Below are 20,695 nucleotides of genomic sequence, written 5' to 3' on the forward strand. Positions count from 1 at the left end.
GATTTATATTTATTATTTATTTTACGACTAAGGTTAGAGTTTTCGTTGTATATTAATGCGACCCCCCCACCCCTTTTAAGAGGACGGGCAATACGCGCATGTGTAAAGTTAGGAGGACATGCCTCATTTAGCGCAAAAAAGTTGTTTGGTTTAAGCCAGGTTTCGCTGAGACCGATGACGTTAAGATTGTTGTCTCTGGTGATATCATTAACTAACAACGTTTTGGGAGACAATGATCTTATGTTTAAGAAACCTATATTATAGGTAGTGGGCTGTTTTAGGGAATTTTTGATCAAATTATCCGTGGTAGCAATATTAATAATGTTGTGTTTATTATACCCAGTGCATTTAGTATAATTACGACCATATCTAGGAATTGATACGACGGGGATTTTCCGATTGTTTGTTTGTTGCTTTGATAAACTGCACGCATCATAGTTTGCCACCTCAGTAGAACACATGTCCAACTCTGAAACACTCAAAGCAGAAAAAACTTGTTCTAATTTAACTGACTCCTTACCCAGACCAGTAGTCTCGCATCTTCCATTTAAATCCGGCTTCAGGATTGAGGGAAGTGGTTTTCTGTGGGGATTAGCTTTCTGCTTTGTTTTTAGCCCCCCTCGGCATCCACGTTTCCGATCACACCGCTGGCGTCTGCTGCGTAGACGGCCCCCGCTGCTACTATACTCCCCTGCTTCACAGGCCGCTGGATGTAGCCGTCGAAGTATTCCCGTGCTAGTTAGCAAGTCTAGCAAGCACGCGTCTATCAGTCCAAAACGGCCCAATATGTCCACATCCAGAAGTGTCTGGCGGTCGTACGTGATCACAGAGTGACCACGATGTGAGCCAGCCATAAAGTTTGTAGAATTGTCCGGTATTTCTGCCAAATGTTCCATCTTTAGCAAGAGCTCCTCGATGTAGCAGCCCTTCCGGGCGCCACCATCTTAGTTTACATTGTAAATTGTCACTGAAGCCATCAAAACTATGAATGAACACATGCGGAGTTACGTACTTAACAAAAAAAAGGTGAAACAACTTGAAAACATGTTTTATAATCTAGTTTCTTACAAAATAGCCACCCTTTGCGCTGATTACTGCTTTGCACACTCTTGGCATTCTTTCAATGAGCTTCAAGAGGTCGTTTCGAGGTTTTCACTTTACAGGTGTCATAGTTTTGATGCCGCGAGACCTTATTTGCGGCCCGCACCTTAATATGAAAATTTTATGTTGGTGCGGCCCGCCAGTTTTATAAGAATGGCACTTTACACAATCATACTTGCAGACTTTCGATTTTTCCGGGGGGAATCCCCATTTTCGGTGCCCCTCCAGGGGAAATCATTCTCCCGAATTTCACCCAATCAACAATATTAAGGTGACACTGTGGAGGCACCTTGGACGTCCTCTACAACCTGCACAAAAACCGTGCCAGCCCAGCCACATGTTGTATTTGGCTTCCGTAGACACAGTAAGCGACTGCAAGACATAGTTGATCAACAGCCACACATGTCACACTGAGGGTGGCCGTATAAACAACTTTAACAGTGTTACAAATATGCGCCACACTGTGAACCCACACCAAACAAGAATGACAAACACATTTTGGGAGAACATCCACACTGTAACACAACATAAACACAACAAAACAAATACCCAGAATCCCATGCAGCCTTAACTCTTCCGGGCTACGGTATACACCCCCACCACCCCTATTGTAGCCCGGAGAGTTAGGGCTGCATTGGATTCTGGGTATTTGTTCTGTTGTATTTATTTTGAGTTACGGTGCGGATGTTTTCCCTAAATGTGTTTGTCAATCTTGTTTGGTGTGCGTTCACAGTGTGGCACATATTTGTAACAGTGTTAAAGTTGTTTATACGGCCACCCTCAGTGTGACCTGTATGGCAGTTGACCAAGTATGTCTTGCAGTCACTTCCGTGGTTCTGCAGAAGTCACATACAATGTGACTGGGTCGGCACACTGTTTGTATGGTGGAAAAGCGGATGAGACGGCAGGTTGTAGAGGACACTTAAGGCAGTGCCATCACGACACGCCCTAAATATAGTTGCCCGGGTGAAAACCGGGAGAATGATTGCCCCGCGACATTGTTGGGAGGGCACTGATATTCGGGTGTTTCACGGAAAGATCGCGAGAGTTGGCTAGTATGTTGCTAGGGCAGGGAAGCCATTCAAAGAATGTAAATGCATTAAAAAGTGCATGTTAGATTTTTTTTAAGAAATCTTTTTTTGCGGCCCAGCCTCACCCAGTTTCTGCATCCAGTGGCCCCCAGGTATAAAATGAGATGGTGTGTCCAAACAAGGCGGACACTCTAACCACTAGGCCACTGAGTAGGATAATAATAATAATAATAATAATAATGATAATACATTTAATTTCATAGAGCCTTTCAGGAAACTCAAGGTCGCTTTACCACATACAGTTCCAGAGGAGCAGAAGCAAATGAACTGGGTTTTGCCATTATATGTTATGGTTGCTGAACGGCAACACGGTCTATCAGGAGCCACAAGCGGACGTGTGTGACATAATTGACTTGACTTGACTCGGGGAAAAGACGAGTTTTGCCTTGCAGAACGACAACTAGATTTTTTTATTGTAGCAGGCAACACAACAGTAACACCATCCCAACCCCAGTATCAGCTGGTGTTGACACACGTTACCATATCCCCAAATAGCTGCCTGGGATATGCCTGTATATGATTATTTCATTTTGGACCTCCTGAATCAGCATCGGAAAACCTTTGACACGTTGGCTTCATGTCCGTCCCCTCCAGTTAGGACAATTCTAATTGCCTTGAAAACATATTATTTTCTTTTGAAAGGAAACCGGATAATTTATTGTGTGTTTGTGCATGACTTCCTTTCCAACAGAAGCAGATTTGAGCTGAATTGAACCGCCGTGTTGGCAAATATAGAAGCTCTACCAAGTCGGTGAAATTCCAAAGGCAGCCGAAACTGACACTATTGACTTGTATAAAAAGGGAACGGGTCCACCGCCATGGCTGCGCCGTTCCGCTGCCATTATGGATCCTGCGAAAATGCAGAGTTGTTTTTGTAGACCATAAAGAATACTCAATTGTTACTTGAATTGAGGCATTAATTGGAACTTCTTCCACCGCTAAAAACCGACTTAATTAATACGTGGTTAATATTAAAGTCACAAAATGTAAATAGAGTATTGTTGGCGCTTTCCTCCCATTGGTTCCAATGTAAGTGGACTTTTATTTACGTTTATGAGTTAGAATGATCAAAAAAAAATACATCTATCGTCAAGTCTTTCGTAATGATTGTGAATAGTCAAAACTCCCAAAAAAAGTGCAGTTTCACTTTAAAAATTGCTCATGAAAGTGTAAAAAAGTAGTGCAAAGTGTGAAAAAGTAAACAGAGTATTTTTTTTCTTCCTCACAGTCCTATTATGCATCTAGTTAAAATTAGTTTTGAGTTAAACACGCCAAAGATTTGATTAATTATTTAAGTGCAGACTATTTCCAATATTCAAACACACTGTTTCTGTTCAAACTGTTAGAGTGGTCAAAAATATTAAATATACGTCAATAAAACCTCTGCTTTGTTTTTATTGAATACTTTGGCCTACTACGCTACTGTATTTTAATGTTGCTTATCATGGTGCTACTTAGAGAGCCCAAATGTTTTCTGAGGTAGAACTTGGGGAAATATGTCGGTATAAAATATTGGTTTAAAAACGGAACGAGTCCATCGCCGTGGCGCCGCCGTTCCGCTGCCGTTCCGCTGCCACAATGCATCCAGTGGAAATGCGGAGTTGCTTTTGTACACCATAGGGAAGACTCAATTGCTACTTGAATTGAGGCATTAATTGGAATTTTTTCCCTGCTAAAAATAGATTTGATGTCTAAATGGTAGCTTCTTTTTTACGCAGTACCCTCGTATAGCTACTTTTAGAGGACCACTCTATTGCCTGAGCGATACCCAGAACGCCCCCCTCAGTGTCACTTCCAGAGTCAAATGGGTCTCCAATTGCTATTTTGCTTTTTTGAAAGTGTCCACAACAAAGCTTTTAGCATCCAAGCAACAACAACAACAACAACACACCCCCGGTACTCCACAACGACTTAATACGCCTCAGCGCGTGTTAACTAAGTGAGGACAGACCGGGTTGAAGGACAAACAACCTTGAAAGAACTTCCAGGGACAATATCTTCTTAGGAGAGGAGGGGCGGAAACAAAACCATACATCAAAGTGGTCATAAATGTCTAAAAAGAGCTGCTTTTGGACATTGAAACAGCTGCTTCACGGAGGACACCTTATAACAGGGGTGTCCAAAGTGCAGCCCGGGGCCATTTGCGGCCCGGAGGTAATTCTTTTTAATGGCCCCACGGCACATTCTAAAAATACAATTAAAAAAAATGTAATACATAAAAAGTGGTACAAAAGAGCAACCTGGTGAAATGTAACAAGAACATTTTGCAATGTTTACTCTAATAAAACAAAGCTGCCATGCGGACTGTTTCTTTCTTTAAAAATAAAAATGAATAAAAATCAACGTCATTATGAATTATTGACCTATTCAAGACTTCAATTAGAGGTGGCGACTTGTCCAGGGTGTACCCAGCCTTCCGCCCGAATGCAGCTGAGATAGGCTCCAGCACCCCCCGCGACCGCAAAAGGAATAAGCGGTAGAAAAATGGATGGATGGAATTACGTCACATGAAATATTCCACTTTGAAATATTTTTTGAGGACAATGTTGCATATTTTGTGTTTGCCATATAAAAAACTAAAACAAACAAAAAACATAAACAACAATACAACTTATAATTAACGAATGGATCTGAAGTTGATCTTGAGATTATTGTGTTAAAAGTAAACATTAAAAAAAACAACACTATTTTTTAACACTTTAATGAGTAGGATGCTTTTGGATCCCCAATAATTTTAGTGTGATTTTGTTAGAATAACTATGTATAAGCTATCACACAACTCTTATGCTTAAATGCCGTTGCTAGAGTTATTATCAATTGTGCTGAAGTTGCACTTTTATATCCGTGCAAAGGGACAACTTGCAATCTTAAATTGTGAGTCGTCTCGTATCGGTGTTTGTGTCCAGACCCGGCCTGCTGACTGCCAAGGGCGAACATCGAGTACCTTGACTCAGACAAAGCAGAGACAGGGCGATATCACGAGTGTCAGCACATTTCCATTTCTGAATAATCATATATTGTGTCTAACTGGGGCTGCTTACATTACACCTCTTCCTTCAGAAGCAGCCTCAGTGATGTAATCAGGGACTTCCCAAATAAATAGTGGCGCACGTGGGCTGTGCCTTAGAGCGTAGGTTAGAACTGTAACTGAGCGTACAGCCCAATACGTCTCTCCTCATGAGTAAAATTGCAATCTGTCTCTGCCTGATTCCTTGCTTCTTGTCTGTTTAATAGATGTCATTGGTGTTTGAACCTGAAAGATTTGTTTTTAAGTGTCATTGTTCAAAAAAATAATAATGAATTAAAATCAATGTTGTTATGAGTTATTGACCTTTTAAGGCTCCAATTATTATATAATCTCAAATATTCCACTTAAAAAATGTATTGGGTGAAAATATGACATATTTTGTGTTTTTTTTCCATAAGAAAACCATGTTTTCTTTGACAAAAAGAGCATATAACTTAATCTTTAAAAACCTTATATTGACAGATAGACCTAATGTTGATCTAGAGCAGTGGTTATTAACCTGGGTTCGATCGAACTCTAGGGGTTCGCTGAGTCGGTCTTAAGGTTTCGTTGGAGGTCAAGCGACACCGGACTCATCGTGTACATCAGACCTGGGCAAATTAAGGCCCCGGGGGCCACATGCGGCCCCTTAAGATTTTCAATCTGGCCCGCCGGACATTCCCAAATATTTTTTTTAGATCTTTAAGATGGAACGTATAGCTGCCATTATGATGTGCGCTCATGTCTTATAATGATCGTAAGTCCTGAACTATACAAAGTATTTCAATTGTTGAAATCTACGCTTTTGCATGATATACTAATTACTATGGTAATCTAATTAGTTACTATGGTCATCTAATTAATTACTTTGGTGATCTAAGTAACAGCAGCTCAGACCAGGCACTAAGCAGTGTGGGCGGGGAGTGTTTCGAGAGCCTAAAATGCGGGTGTCAGGGACAGACGCGGAAGGAGGTTTTACAATATATTTATATATATCAGATTTTAAGTGGGTTTTTTTTGTTTTTTTTTAAACATTTGCATTCATATTTCGCTGTTTGTTGCATTTTTGTTGTGTTTCGCTTGATTGTAAAATATGTGGATGGAGAGGGTGGTGTAACGTTCATATGTTGTCAATATTCAGTGTTTTATCCTTCATAGTTAATATTGTAAATCCCACATACTTTATTTTCATGTACATTCCGGGGGTCACATTCAGTAAAAAAAATGTAAAATTGCATTCCGTTTTTTAAGGCGGTCTGTCATAACGTTTTTAGCATTCGAACGGACATTATTGCAAGGTTTTGTATTAGTGTTCCTAAAAACAGATATACCGGCCCCCAGAGACATTTTTTTTCTCTAAATTTGGCCCCCCGAGTCAAAATAAATGTCCAGGCCTGGTGAACATAAAAAATTCTTGCACTGTGTTGGTTTTGTTCTTTGAACAAAGAGATGTTCATGCACCGTTCCTTTTGTACACCAGTAAAAAAAAAATCATAAAACTTAGTCTTGAATTTGAAAAAACAACATTTTATTTTTCAGTAAAGAAGGGTTCAGTGAGTGCGCATATGAAACTGAAGGGGTTCGGTACCTCCAACAAGGTTAAGAACCACTGATCTAGAGATTTAAAACATGAATAATAGTAAAAAAAAAATAATACTTTTTTGACCAAAACCCTTTAGGGCCCCCGGGATCAAGCCTGAGTGGAGACCTAAATGCATATGTTTTATACGTACGTATATTGTATTGATTTTTACAATAAAACATCAAAATGGCCCCTGCTTGCTTTGATTTGTCAGTGTGCGGCCCTCGGTGGAAAAAGTTTGGACACCCCTGCCTTATAAGGTCTAGCTGAAATAACAACTTTGTGACGTGTCGCCCGTTAAAGAGAGTGCCGGGGTGCGGAATGAGGAGCTTTGGCGGGTGGTAGCACTTGAAACAGGGAAGCGGTAAGAATAACACCATGACGGAGACACTAAGTCGCGGTCAATAACGGGAAGGGCGCAGGGTATTTGGGGAGTGGACTCTATTTGTGGTGTGTGGTGTGACAGCTGCCGAGAGGAACGAAGGGATTGGGTGGTGGGTCAACACACCGAGGAGCTTCCATCCGACTGATGAAGGATTTAACTGCCATCTTTTAGGATTTTTAGAGGACATGCTCCATAAGTCCCAGAAGTCCCACAAAAGAACACTGGAAGTGTTTTGTGTGTCGGTAGCTTTAATTGTAATGAGCTTGTTTGTGACTCCAACATGCGTAATTGTGTACTTAATCCACTTTGTGTTTTATTAACACTCGGGATCGACCGATAGATGTTTTGTTTTTAGGGCTGATACCGATTATTAGTAGTCAAGCCGTAATTTTCCCAAGTCTGAACTGGGTCGATCAAATGTTAATTAAAGCCAAAAAACATGTGTACTACATTCTAAATGGTTGTTTTTTTTATATTATGAGAGCTTTAGTCATCTTTACACTTGTAATCCAATTTGGTAATACCGCTTGAGGCTGAGCCAATCAGTGGCCACGATACTGACGAGTGAGCACTGATCAGTTTGGGCTCATCTAGTGTTCAATACTACTGAAGTATTGACATCTATTATTGATATAGCCATTCTGATATTGGACTTCTGCGATGAGGTAACATCGATGCCAGCCCAGTCACATATGATGATAGCACTCCCCACCATCCAAAAAGGGACAAGCGGAAGAAAATGGATGGATATTGGACTTCTGAGCTAGCCAAGGTTAGTCCATAACAAACACCAAGTTCAAACATAAGTGTGCCCACAAGTGCCCGAGGCACCGTGAAACACTAGGTCGCAGGTCGATGATCAACTTTGCAGTCCATCCATCCATCCATTTTCTACCGCTTATTCCCTTTCGGGGTCGCGGGGGGCGCTGGTGCCTATCTCAGCTACAATCGTTTCATGAAATATACGACCGCATGTCTTGGACACTCGGGTGAAGAGAGGTGCTGAGCTGTCAACTGATCACCACCTGGTGGTGAGTTGGATCAGTGGGCAGGGGAGGATGCCGGACAGACCCAGCCAGCCCAAACGTTTAGTGAGCTGGGAACGTTTGGCAGAGGCTCCCGTCCGCCGAAAATTCAACTCGCACCTCAACTGCATTCCGAGTCCAAATGGGCCGTGTTCCGTACCTCCACTGCTGCTGCTGTTGATCAGAAATGTAGTCCTAAGGTGGTTGGTGCCTGTCATAGAGGCAACCCCAGAACCTGATGGTGGACACCAGGTAAAGGGGGCAGTCAGGCTGAAGACGGAGTCCTAGCGCGCATGGTTTGGTACCTGTCAGCGCGCATGACTGCTGACAGGTACCGACAGGCCAAGGGAGCCACGGCTTCGGCAGTAACGGAAACATAAACTTGGCCATGGGATGAGTTTGGAGAGACCATGGAGCAGGATTTTCGGTCGGCCTCAAAGAGATTCTGGCAAACCATCCGACACCTCAGGATGGGTAAGCAGTGACCTGTTCACACAGTGTATAGTTGGGCGCGAAAACCTGCTGAGCACTACTGGGGATATAGTTGGGCGGTTGAAGGAATACTTTTAGGATTTCCTTAATCCTACAGACACACCCTCCGTAGAGGCGGCAGACTCTAAGGATATGTCTGTCACTGGAAAAAACTGCTCAATGGTAAGGCCCCAGGAGAGGATGAGATTCTACCCGTATACCTCAAAGCTCTGGATGTGTTCCAACCACAATTTTTCCTTTTTCATGTTGATCTTCAGCATGAATTTGGTCTCAAATCTCAATTAGTTCAATCAAGCGTGGACTTCCGTCCTGTCACAGTGGTCTGCAGAGGAATCCTCGCCAATATTGAGTTAATGAGAGCAGAGTAATGCTGAATCCTGCGGCAGCAATTTGGGATATTTTTGCAAAAGAGTCGCATAGGTCCTTTCAATTTTCTTGATTTGAATAAAAAAAAAAAAAAGGTTTTTGTAGGAAAAATAAAAGCAGGCAATTCATTAACACGTGTTTTAGTGCCAGGGTGGAATTCTCGTTAAGTCAAAAATATCGCAATCATAGAATTCCTGACAAATGACAGACAACCACTGTATCGACCAAAAAATTTGATTGTATTAAATCTCTTGATAAAAAGACAGACATTTGTTTTGCATAAAAGGGCTATTTTTTCCTAAAGTTGTAACTCTGACAAGTGCAACTGCAGAGTCAGCATGAACATGAACCTTGGGTAAAGGAAATGAGTCCTCTTTAAAGCGATCACTGCGACAGCTTGTCAGCATGGTAAAGGAAAGATACGCTCATTTTGTCTGAAATGCGAGCAAGTGATTGTTGATCTTCCGCCATCTTCAATAAAAACGTGTAGGGAAATGGTGTCAAACGTACCGACCTCGATTCAAACTGATTCTCGCAATGTAATATTTGGTATAATTATTCCAATGAAACTTAAAAAAACAAAGACATGCAGGCTGGGAATCGATTTTTATGGACCATAGGGCGCACCGGATTATAAGGCGCACTGCCGATGAATGCTCAATTTTCTATGTTTTTTCATATATTAAGCGCACCGGATTATAGGGTGCATTAAAGGAGTCATATTGTTATTATTTTTTTCCAAGTGTAAAACGCTGTCTTGTGGTCTACATAACATGTAATGGTGGTTGTTTGGTCAAAATGTTGCATGGATTATGTTTTACAGACCATCTTCAAGCCGCTTTCTGACAGTCGCCTCCGGATGCGCCATTTGGTGGTCGGTCTTATTTTGGTGGCTCACCTTTGGCAGCGTCCTCTACCCGTCATCTTTGTTGTAGCGGTGTAGCGTGCAAGGACGGGAGTGAAAGGACTGTCAAAAGATGAAGCTAAGTGAAATAATGACATTCAGACTTTACTTCAATAAATAACGGAGCAACATATCCTCATCCGGAAACAACACCGGAAATGTGTGCCGTGAAAAACTGGCCGACCGGAACTCTATACAAATTTGGGTGAACAATGTACACTGAATACACCAGTATGTTTTAACGCTTTCATGGTGAGTTTACGGACAGATATAAGTGAAAACTTTACACTACTTTATATTAGAAATGGCAACAGCGGGGATGAATTTCACATAACAAGAAGATGGAAACAAAGAAGAAGCTTATCGACTATATTGTCGCCACGGACTACAAAGGCAGACACATTTACAATTTTTTGGGATTTATGCAGATCCCAAATACAGATCAGCAGATACCAGAAGGTAAGAAATGTTGCTTTAGCATAATATTGCAAAAAACCCCACCAGATAATATGTCTTACCTGATACACAGACTATAATAATACTTGTATGTTCAAGCACAGTACAATCCATCAAGCGGTGTGGCTTCATAGCTTACCAAAGTCGTACTCAAATATTTTGATCGATTTTTGAGCGCTGTGTGTAATATTCTATATTTTCAATGGAACATATAGAGCAGTAGTTATTGACCTTTTTTCAGTGATGTACCCCCTGTGAACATTTTTTTTAATTCAAGTACCCTCTAATCAAAGCAAAGCATTTTTAGTTGAAAAAAAGAGATAAAGAAGTAAAATACAGCACTTTGTCATCAGTTTCTGATTTATTAAATTGTATAACAGTGCCAAAATATTGCTCATTTGTAGTGGTCTTTCTTGAACTATTTGGAAAAAAAGATATAACAATAACTAAAAACTTGTTGAAAAATAAACAAGTGATTCAATTATAAATAAAGATTTCTACACATAGAAGTAATCATCAACTTAAAGTGCCCTCTTTGGGGATTGTAATAGAGATCCATCTGGATTCATGAACTTAATTCTAAATATTTCTTTACAAAAAAACAAAACCTTTAACATCAATATTTATGGAACATGTCCACAAAAAAAATCTAGCTGTCAACACTGACTATTGCATTGTTGCATTTCTTTTCACAGTTTACGAACTTACATTCACATTTTGTTGAAGTATTTTTCAACAAATATACATATAAAGGATTTTTGAATTGTTGCTATTTTTAGAAAATTAAAAAAAAAAATCTCCCGTACCCTTTGGCCTATCTTCAAGTACCCCCAGGTGTACGCGTACCCCCATTGGAGAACCACTGATACAGAGTGTTGGGCGTTGTTTACTTGAGTCATATTGCCATCCTAGTGCATTCTACACATATCTCTTATGTTTGACTGCCATTTACTGGTCACACTTATCATTACACCATGTACCAAATAAAATTGCTTCGAGGTCAGTAAGCAAAACCAGAATTAGGCGCACCGGGTTATAAGGCAAACTGTCGAGTTTTGAGGAAAAAAATAGATTTTAAGTGCGCCTTATAGTCCGGAAAATACGATAAACGTTGCAAGCCTAATTACGTCGAGTCTGTTGCTGCTGACAAAATTGTTCCAACTGTAGCATGAGAGTGTGGAAGTCGACACTCACTTGCAACACTATTCTAACACCTGTGCTGTGTTCCAACAAGTGAATTCTGCATAGAGCAGGAGCTTCACTTGAAGTGGCACTCTGGTCATCAAAGGTCGGACATTAAACCGTTTTGGAAAATACTGCCAAACTCAAATAGCCACTTTCCACAGTTCCCTGTGTTTATTTTCTGGCGACTGTACAAACTTTTACTCGTACAAGAACCCTTTTGACCCCATCAAGACTTGTCCCAAAAAGACTTTAAAAAGTAAACATTGGCTTCCTTGTTCGGCCACTGTGTGGGTGACCCGAACACTGAGCCGTCTGGAGTCTCCAAGCGGCAGTAAGTAGCTTCACTCCGTCTGCGTTCTTCCTACTTATTTATAGCAACTCGCTCCCCCAAGAGGGCACAGAGAAATTGACACCAAATGTGGGGCCGCTCGACGAAAACCCCCCTCGTTCTCCCCTCCTTTATCCTCTGTCTGTACACAAACCTGGGCCAAGGACTTCATTTTCTAGTTAGGTTTCTTACAGTTTGTAATTCCTTCAGTGAAACATGCTGTAAAATAGGAAGTGCATAGCTCGGTTGGTAGAGTGGCCGTGCCAGCAACTTGAGGGTTACAGGTTCGATTCCCACTTCCGCCATCCTAGTTACTGCCGTTGTGTCCTTGGGCAAGACACTTTACCCACCTGCTCCCAGTGCCACCCACACTGGTTTAATTGTAACTTAGATATTGGATTTCACTATGTAAAGCGCTTTGAGTCACTTGAGAAAAAGCGCTATATAAACATAATTCACTTCACAATTCACTTCTCATGTGAAATTCATATTTTGGGGGTCTGAAAAAATGAATATGACCTCAAAATTAAATTGAAATCGCGACATAAATATTAGTAAAAATTAGCCCCTCTCACCAGTTTCACGTACGGACACGAAAATACCTGGAGACGTCTATCATGACCATCCTCATGTACCCAAATTTGAAAACAAACAGGAAGTCAACTATCTCGGCCAAAATCTGGGGTCGTATTTCAAACTCCTCCTCTTCGGGACTTTGACCAAATAACTTGCTTTTAAAATTACATATCCGAGACGTATCGACGATGATAACTTGCAGACAAATTTCGCCTACACCACCAAACGTTGATCTAAAGGCTTGCCACGAAACACGAAACATTAATAACTCGGCTCCACTAACTCATATCTTGATCCTAATTGGTAGAAAAGATTACGTTGACACCCTGAAGTGCTGGATGGGTCAGTATTTGTTCATATTAGTGTTGTCCCGGTACCGGTACCAACATTATATAGATCCTTTTCTAAATAAAGGGGACCACAGAAAATTGCATTATTGGCTTTATTTTAACAAAAAATTTTTTACAATACATTAAACATGTCAGGCTTCCCTGACAGTTTGTCTATGTTTTAGTTTTTTCCTCTGCATTTATCTGTTTCCTCTGTGTTTAGTATTTCCTGTCCTTAGTTCCTGTCTAGTGCTCTTATTTTGGTTCAGCTTCCTATTTGTCTTCCTGTGTCCTGTTTTCACTTAGCTGCAGCTGATTGGCATCTGGTCACACCTGATGTCAATTGGCCAGCTCCTATTTTACCTGCTTTGTTCCTCCAGTCAGTGCTGGATCATTGTATTGTTATTCGTACTTGTCGTTGCATTATTGTTGCTCTTGTCGTGTCTGTGATTCTTTTCAGCTATTACCTGTCATGCTACATTTTGTCCTGGTCGTCGTAGCGGTAAGCTGTTCTTGTTAGCCATTAGTTATTTCCAGTGTTTCTGTTTGCTATCCATTAGCTTCCATGCTAAAGTTCCATTTGTTTTCTAGCTTCCAGTGCTAGCTCCCTTAGTTTGTTATTCCGCCCACGTGGGTGCTTTTTGTTTGTTCTTCTTTAGTTTTAATTAAATCATGTTTTCATACGCTATGCCAGCCTCCGTCTCTGCATCTTGGGGTTCGACAACAAATACCTATGACAAAACATATGTTACTTATTGTAAGTTTGTCCTTGAATAAAATAGTGAACATATGAGACAACTTGTCTGTTAATAGTAAGTAAGCAAACAAAGGCTCCTAATTTAGTCTGCTCACATATGCAGTTACATATTGTGTCATTTTCCATTCTTTTGTTTTGTCAAAATTATTAAGAGTAAGTGGTAGAAAATGAATTATTAATCTACTTATTCATTTACTGTTAATATCTGGAAACTTTCTGTTTTAACATGTTCTGTCTAAACTTCTGTTAAAATATAATAGTCACTTATTCCTCTGTTGTTTGATACTTTACATTATTTTTGGATGATACAACAAATTTGGGTATCAATCCGATACCAAGTCGTTACAGGATCATATTCAAAGTCTTCAGGGTTCCAGAGATATATTTTTTATAAACATAGTATACATTTTTTTAAAATTTAAGAAGACGTTGTGATGCAAAAAATTGTTGACGTAATCATAGTAGTATTGACTACATACGCTCCTGTAGTTCGTATCATTACTTCGGATGTTGGGTGTAGATCCACCAATGGCGTTTGTTTACATTTTGTTTACACGGACCGCTACTTTTCAGAGGCGGCATAATACTGAATACGATTCATTAGTATCGAAGTACTATACTAATACCGGTATACAGTACAACCCTAGTTCATACCAATTTGTGGTGGGTGGAGCCTGGCGGTCAAAACTGCCCCTCGCCATCGGCAATCAAACTGACATTACGATGAACGAAAGAGATTTGAATACTAATGTTATATCGTGATAACACAAGTTGATGACACATTCTACGTGAGTGCCGCAATTTCGATACAAATATTGACACTATCGAGACAAAGTACAGTGATTAGATCAATATTTTTTATCCTCACAAAATAGTTCTTTTTATTGTCTACAAACTCAGGAAATAAGATCAAATAGTAGTTTTTGCTTTTCTTTAGTTATTGTTCACCATTGAGTTTCTTTACATTTTGTTTATAACAAAAGGGCAATAGGAGATAAGTTATTAATGAATTGATATTGTTATGCCGCGATTCTGTGTTTTTGTCAGATTAAAGTTGTATTCCGTAATGTTGTAGTATTAGTATTAGTATGTAGTATTGCCCGAAAGTAATGTAAAGTATCCCAAAAAAAATTATAATAATATAATTTTAGAACAGAATGTAACCAAATGTTAGAAGGAAATTAGCAAATAGATTATTAACAGTTTTGAAAAAAAATAATACAACTGGAAATTACGCAATACGTAACCGCATTTGTCAACATCCAAACTGGGAAACTTTGTAAACCGTTTTCAAAATGGTTCTTTTATCATTTACACAGTACTTAATATATTATGATATATGTAGCAACATCCTGCAATGTACTGCATGTAGGCCCTATCCCTACTTGTGAGTGAGAAAAAAAAGGTGGCAATGTCAGAAAACCAAAATGATAGCTAACAAAACCTAAAATCTTAAAAAAAAGGGCAAACTAAAATGTGCAAACATCTAATTTACTTCTACTTTAAAAGTACTTAGACTTTCTTGGCTCTAAAGAACTCTCAATGGTCAGAATAGGTTAGGTCAAAGCAATTGAAACAAGCTAAAATTGTGTTTAAAGTCAGAAAACAAAGTTAAAAAAAAGCAGCTGGTGTCCAATACCCTCCTGAGAACCCGCTTCTTCTGCGAATGGATATGGGTGTGAGTCTTTGGGCACCTAACGATTCGATCTGATTCCGAATCCTGGGATGGCGATTAGATTCGGAATAAATTTCCCATTTAACACCATTCAAACCGATTTTTGCAATGTATTATTTGCTATACAAAGCAGAATAAAACAGGTTACAGGTTTGAAAAAGTGGTAACACTTTAGTCTGGAGAACATATTCTAAGTAACAAAGACTTAATTTACAGTTATTTGGACACTAAGGGGGAACATATAAAGGTTAGGGTCACGGTTAGGGTAACTAATTGAGGGAAGACTCTTTGTTAATGGCTTACTGGTTGTAAAATAAGGCCGAGCAGAATAAGGCATTAAAAAGTACTTAATAATGACTAATTAAGAGCCAATATGTTACTAATTTGCATGTTAATAACCAACTAATTAATGGTAAATATGTTCCCCATACTAAAGTGTTACCGAAAAAACTAATTCTGGATGCATGGAAATGGCCTAAAAATGTATTTATTTTTTTAAATGTATTCTTATTAAAAAAAAAATAATAATAAATGAATTGTGTAATTTTTATAATAGATTTTTTTTAATGATGCATTGATTTAGAATCGGGATGAATAAGAATCATCATTTGGGTGTGAAAAACATTGCAAAACACAAACGGCCACTACTGAAGATTCTGGCGGCTCTGGAATGAGCAACTTTTTAAAAAATTATGCAAAACTTAGATGGTCATACTGTAAGTCCTTAAGAATCCCTCGTAAACACTGTAGGACGTACTATACAGTGTACTATGTTGTACCACTATACAAGTTAGTACGACTAAGCTAAGGTTGTGTTAAAAGTCAGAAAACAAAGTTGTATCAGAAAATTACGGCTAAAAAAAAGCAGCTGGTGTTCAATACCCTCCCTTCTGCAAATGGATAGGGGAGTGAGTCTTTGGGCACCTAACGATTCGATCTGATTACGATTCCTGGGATGGCGATTAGATTCGGAATAAATGTTCCACTTAACACCATTCAAACAGATTTTCGCAATGTATTATTTGCTATAAAAAACATAATAACACAGGTTACAGGTTAGAAAAACGGTAACAATTTAGTAAGGGGAAGATATTCTAAGTAACAACGACTTAATTTAGAGATATTTGGACACTAGGGAAACATATAAGGGTTAGGGTTACGGTTAGGGTTCCAAATAAGCAATAATTCTGAGGTTGTTGAGAGAAGACTCTTAGTAAATGGCTTACTGGTTGTTTAAAGGCCTACTGAAATGAGATTTTCTCATTTAAACGGGGAAAGCAGGTCCATTCTATGTGTCATACTTGATCATTTCGCGATATTGCCATATTTTTGCTGAAAAGATTTAGTACAGAACATCCACGATAAAGTTTGCAACTTTTGGTGCTGATAAAAAAAACCTTGCCTTTACCGGAAGTCGCAGACGATGACGTCACATGGGTGAGGGCTTTTTCAAATCCTCACATTGTTTAACATGGGAGCCTCCAGCAGCAAGAGTAATTCGGACCGAGAAAACGGAAATTTCCCCATTAATTTGAGCGAGGGTGAAGGATTTATGGATGATGATATTGATAGCGAAGGACTAGAAAAAAAATAATAAATAAAATAAAGTTTAAAAAAAAGGCGATTGCATTGGGAGCGATTCAGATGTTTTTAGACACATTTACTAGGATAATTCTGGTAAATCCCTTATCTTTGTATTGTGTTGCTAGTGTTTAAGTGAGTTTAATAGTACCTGATAGTCGGAAGGGTGTATCCACGGGTGTGTTGACGGCAGTGTCTGATGGAAGTCGAAGGCAGCTGTACGGACGACACAAGCTCAGTGGATCTCCGGAAAGTGGCGACTTTTTACCACAATTTTCTCACCGAAAACTGCTGGTTGACATTTGGTCAGGATCCATGTTCGCTTGACCGCTCTGGTCCATAGGAAAGTTTCACCTCCGGGAATTTTAAACAAGGAATCACCGTGTGTTTGTGCGGCTAAAGGCTAAAGCTTCCCACCTCCATCTTTCTACTTGGACTTCTCCATTATTAATTGAACAAATTGCAAAAGATTCAGCAACACAGATGTTCAAAATACTGTGTAATTATGCGGTTAAAGCAGACGACTTGTAGCTGTGTGTGTGCGCACCGCTCATATTTCCTTACAGTCCGTGACGTCACGCGTACACGTCAGCATTCCGCGACGTTCTCAACAGGACACTTCGGGGGAAATTTAAAATTGCAATTTAGTAAACTAAAAAGGCCGTATTGGCATGTGTTGCAATGTTAATATTTCATCATTGATATATAAACTATCAGACTGCGTGGTCGGTAGTAGTGGGTTTCAGTAAGTCTTTAAGTCCTTAAGAATCCCCCTTAGACACTGTAGGAACTAATGTACAGTGTACTATACGGGTTAGTACGACTAAGCTAAGGTTGTGGTAAAAGTCACAGAAATTTCTAGAAGACATGACGAAAACCTTGCAAAAATGTTCTTTCTAAATCACATCCTAATAGGCGTGGTGCCGGGAAAGAGTTAACCGAGACGTCCTTTTGGGGGAATAAGAAGCGTCCTGCACTCTTCCCCGCCCACCACACTTCATGCACACTCCAAAGCCAGCGAAAGAAACTTACCATGACTTCCTCCTGTTTTGTTTGTTTTTGTTTGCCTCTTTCCTGTTAACTCCTCTCAATATTAGTCCTCCCTTGCGAGCGTCCCAAGTGGACGTGTGATTAAAAATAGGACTGGGGGCTTTAAAAGTCTGCAGCGGCGTCCTGTCTTCGCTTCTCCTCGTCTTTGCTGGCTGCTCTCTTGTCAGCTTTTCCAATAATAACCACCCCCTCCCTTGCCTTTTCTGGCCCTGAGTGAGGACTGTTTCCTGGACGCTTTGTGGACGCCCGTGACCCGACTGTCTCGCTGTTCCTTCTTTTTTTCTTTTTGCTGCTGCTAGCCCTGCCTCCCAGCCACATTTGGAGGCGCATTACGCACATGTGGTTTGAAGTTTTTTGTTTAAAAAAAGAGGCAGGACTTAGCTGAATGTGTGCGGTTGTCATGGCGACACTAAGCATGTGCTTTCCCATGTATACGTGTATTCCTCCTATAAGTGCATTTTATTTTATCTATTTTCTTTTGTCCTCAGGCAAATCATATAGTTGATGTAGATGCCCATATCTGCTGTTCAGATTTACTTTACAAAAGAGAAGTGTAGGATACGTCTCTTGTTGCCTTATTTGAATTTGACATTATTAAATGTATTTATATTATCATTTGGTGCAGCCGGGCCGGAGCAGCAGTGGATAGAAAGAGAAAAAAAGGAAGACCGAGGGGGAAATTTTGGGGATAAGAGGGGGATTAGACAGAGAGACAAAAACAACAGCAAACACAACAACAACAACAACAATAGAACAGCACCAGCACATACGATATGTACAAATATGATCGTAAAAGTGATATCAAAGAAGCAGTTGATAAAATAAATAATAATATAGAAATGTCAATGAGCATTTTTACACTACAACTGGAGCAATACAAATACCAATAGAAAAAGTGCTATTGATTATGAACAATACCAATAATTTACCTCTATTATCAACAATACAGTAGTTCAAATGCAACAATACATCTACAGTGGTGTCATGTACTGTTTTGTCATGTTCGAGCCACCGTAGCCTGTGTTCAGTGTGTGACGTCAGGAGAGCGGGGGAGAGTTGAACTCTCGAGGTTGTTAATAAACGGGAGTGATCCGAGGCATTGAGTTAAAACGTGTTGCCTGATTATTATTAAATTAAGACACCTAAATAAGCATATAGGTGAAACTGAGGACATAACAATGGCGACGAGTGATGCACAGAGCCTGCAAGCCAAGTGAGATAACGCCAGCATATCACAGTTTAATCTGAAGTGTAACAGAAGTTGCTGCTAGCGTTAGCATAGCATTAGCATAGCATTAGCATGGAGAAGACGAGCCTGTCTGCGTTTGATTGCTACTCCGACCCGGCGACGTTGGGACCGCGGTGGACAAGATGGCTAATGTCATTTGAACTGTTTGCTGATGGAAAAGGTCTCATTATCACAGAAGACACAGATGACTTCGTGAAACAGCGGCGGAGAGCACTTCTTTTGCATCATGCAGGACCGGACACACAGGACATCTTCTGCACGCTGGACAACACTGGAGGTGCAGCAGACTATGATGACGCTGTTGCTGCTTTGAATGGATACTTCGTGCCACAAGTAAACGCCACTTTCGCCCGCCAGACATTTCACAAAATTACACAAAATCCAAGTGAGACTGTACAACAATTTTCCACACGTTTAAGACGTGCTGCTAAGGACTGTAGTTTTGGTGCAGGTGCAGACGATCAAATTAGAGACGCTATCATTAGCAAATGCACATCGAGCTATATTCGCCGTAAACTGCTGGAAGAAGGACATGGGTTAGTGCTCGCTCGCACACTTGAACTGGCAGCACAATGTGAGATAATTGAGGGACAAATGGCGGAAATGTCTGGAAAAGGTGAGAGAGTAGAGGCGTCTGTGAACCGCGTCACACAGAAAGGAGGGAAATATCAGAAGAAAGGACAAGGAAAATTTGACATGGACAGAGAGAAAACAGACAAAACTTGCTACCGGTGCGGACATGCTGATCACTTTGGGAGGGATCCTAAATGTCCCGCACGCGGTCAAACATGCCGCAAATGTAACGGTAAAGACCATTTTGCCAAACAATGCAAAACAAAAGGTGCAACGGGAAAAGAAAAAGTGCATAACATAGAGATAGAGCAACATGATTATGCTTTTATGCTAAATGACACTAACAGGTCAGAGAGGCTTAACATAAATGTGGGAGGAGTTAGCTTGAAGATGCTTATTGATTCTGGAGCTACATGTAATGTGATAGATGAAAAGACATGGCAGGGATTAAAAGCAGAGAAAATAAAATGTCACTCTTATATTCCAAAATCAGAGAGAAAACTATTCTCTTACTCATCTAACCAACCTTTACCTATTAAAGGTGCGTTCACATGCCAAGTAAAAATAGGAGAGCGTAGTGAACAAGCAGAGTTCATAGTAATCAGAGGCAATGGGGAACCTCTACTTGGAAAAGAATTAGCCATGAAACTAGGTATACTGAAAATAGGGGCCAACATATCAGCAGTCACAGACCTGAAACAGTCCCTTCAGCACCAATACCCGATTGTATTTCAGGGGGTAGGAAAGCTGAAAACAAAACAGATAAAACTACACATAGACTCAGAGGTGACACCAGTAGCACAGCCACTCAGGCGTATACCCTTTAACTTACGAGCACCTGTGGAGGCTAAAATGAAAGAACTCTTAGATCTAGACATTATAGAACCGGTCGATGGACCAACACCATGGGTAAACCCAGTGGTCATCGTACCCAAGGCAAACTCTGAAATCAGACTGTGTCTAGATATGCGACAGGCAAACCT

The 20,695-nt window shown here is 40.2% G+C and overlaps 1 protein-coding gene across 2 annotated transcripts in view; it reads right to left on the bottom strand.

The window, feature by feature from the left end:
* The window catches only part of sgcd (sarcoglycan, delta (dystrophin-associated glycoprotein)), a 295,898-nt gene extending 277,724 nt beyond the window's left edge, over window positions 1-18,174 (bottom strand). For both annotated transcript variants that reach the window (XM_061898815.1, XM_061898814.1), the window contains exon 1: window positions 17,873-18,174. In XM_061898815.1, the coding sequence (XP_061754799.1) occupies window positions 17,873-17,875 (3 nt within the window). In that variant the 5' untranslated portion in view covers window positions 17,876-18,174. The remainder of the gene's footprint in view (window positions 1-17,872) is intronic.
* Window positions 18,175-20,695: the final 2,521 nt, after the last annotated feature.

The sequence above is a fragment of the Nerophis ophidion genome, linkage group LG04 (genome assembly GCF_033978795.1).
Source record: "Nerophis ophidion isolate RoL-2023_Sa linkage group LG04, RoL_Noph_v1.0, whole genome shotgun sequence".
Taxonomy (NCBI): Eukaryota; Metazoa; Chordata; class Actinopteri; order Syngnathiformes; family Syngnathidae; genus Nerophis; species Nerophis ophidion.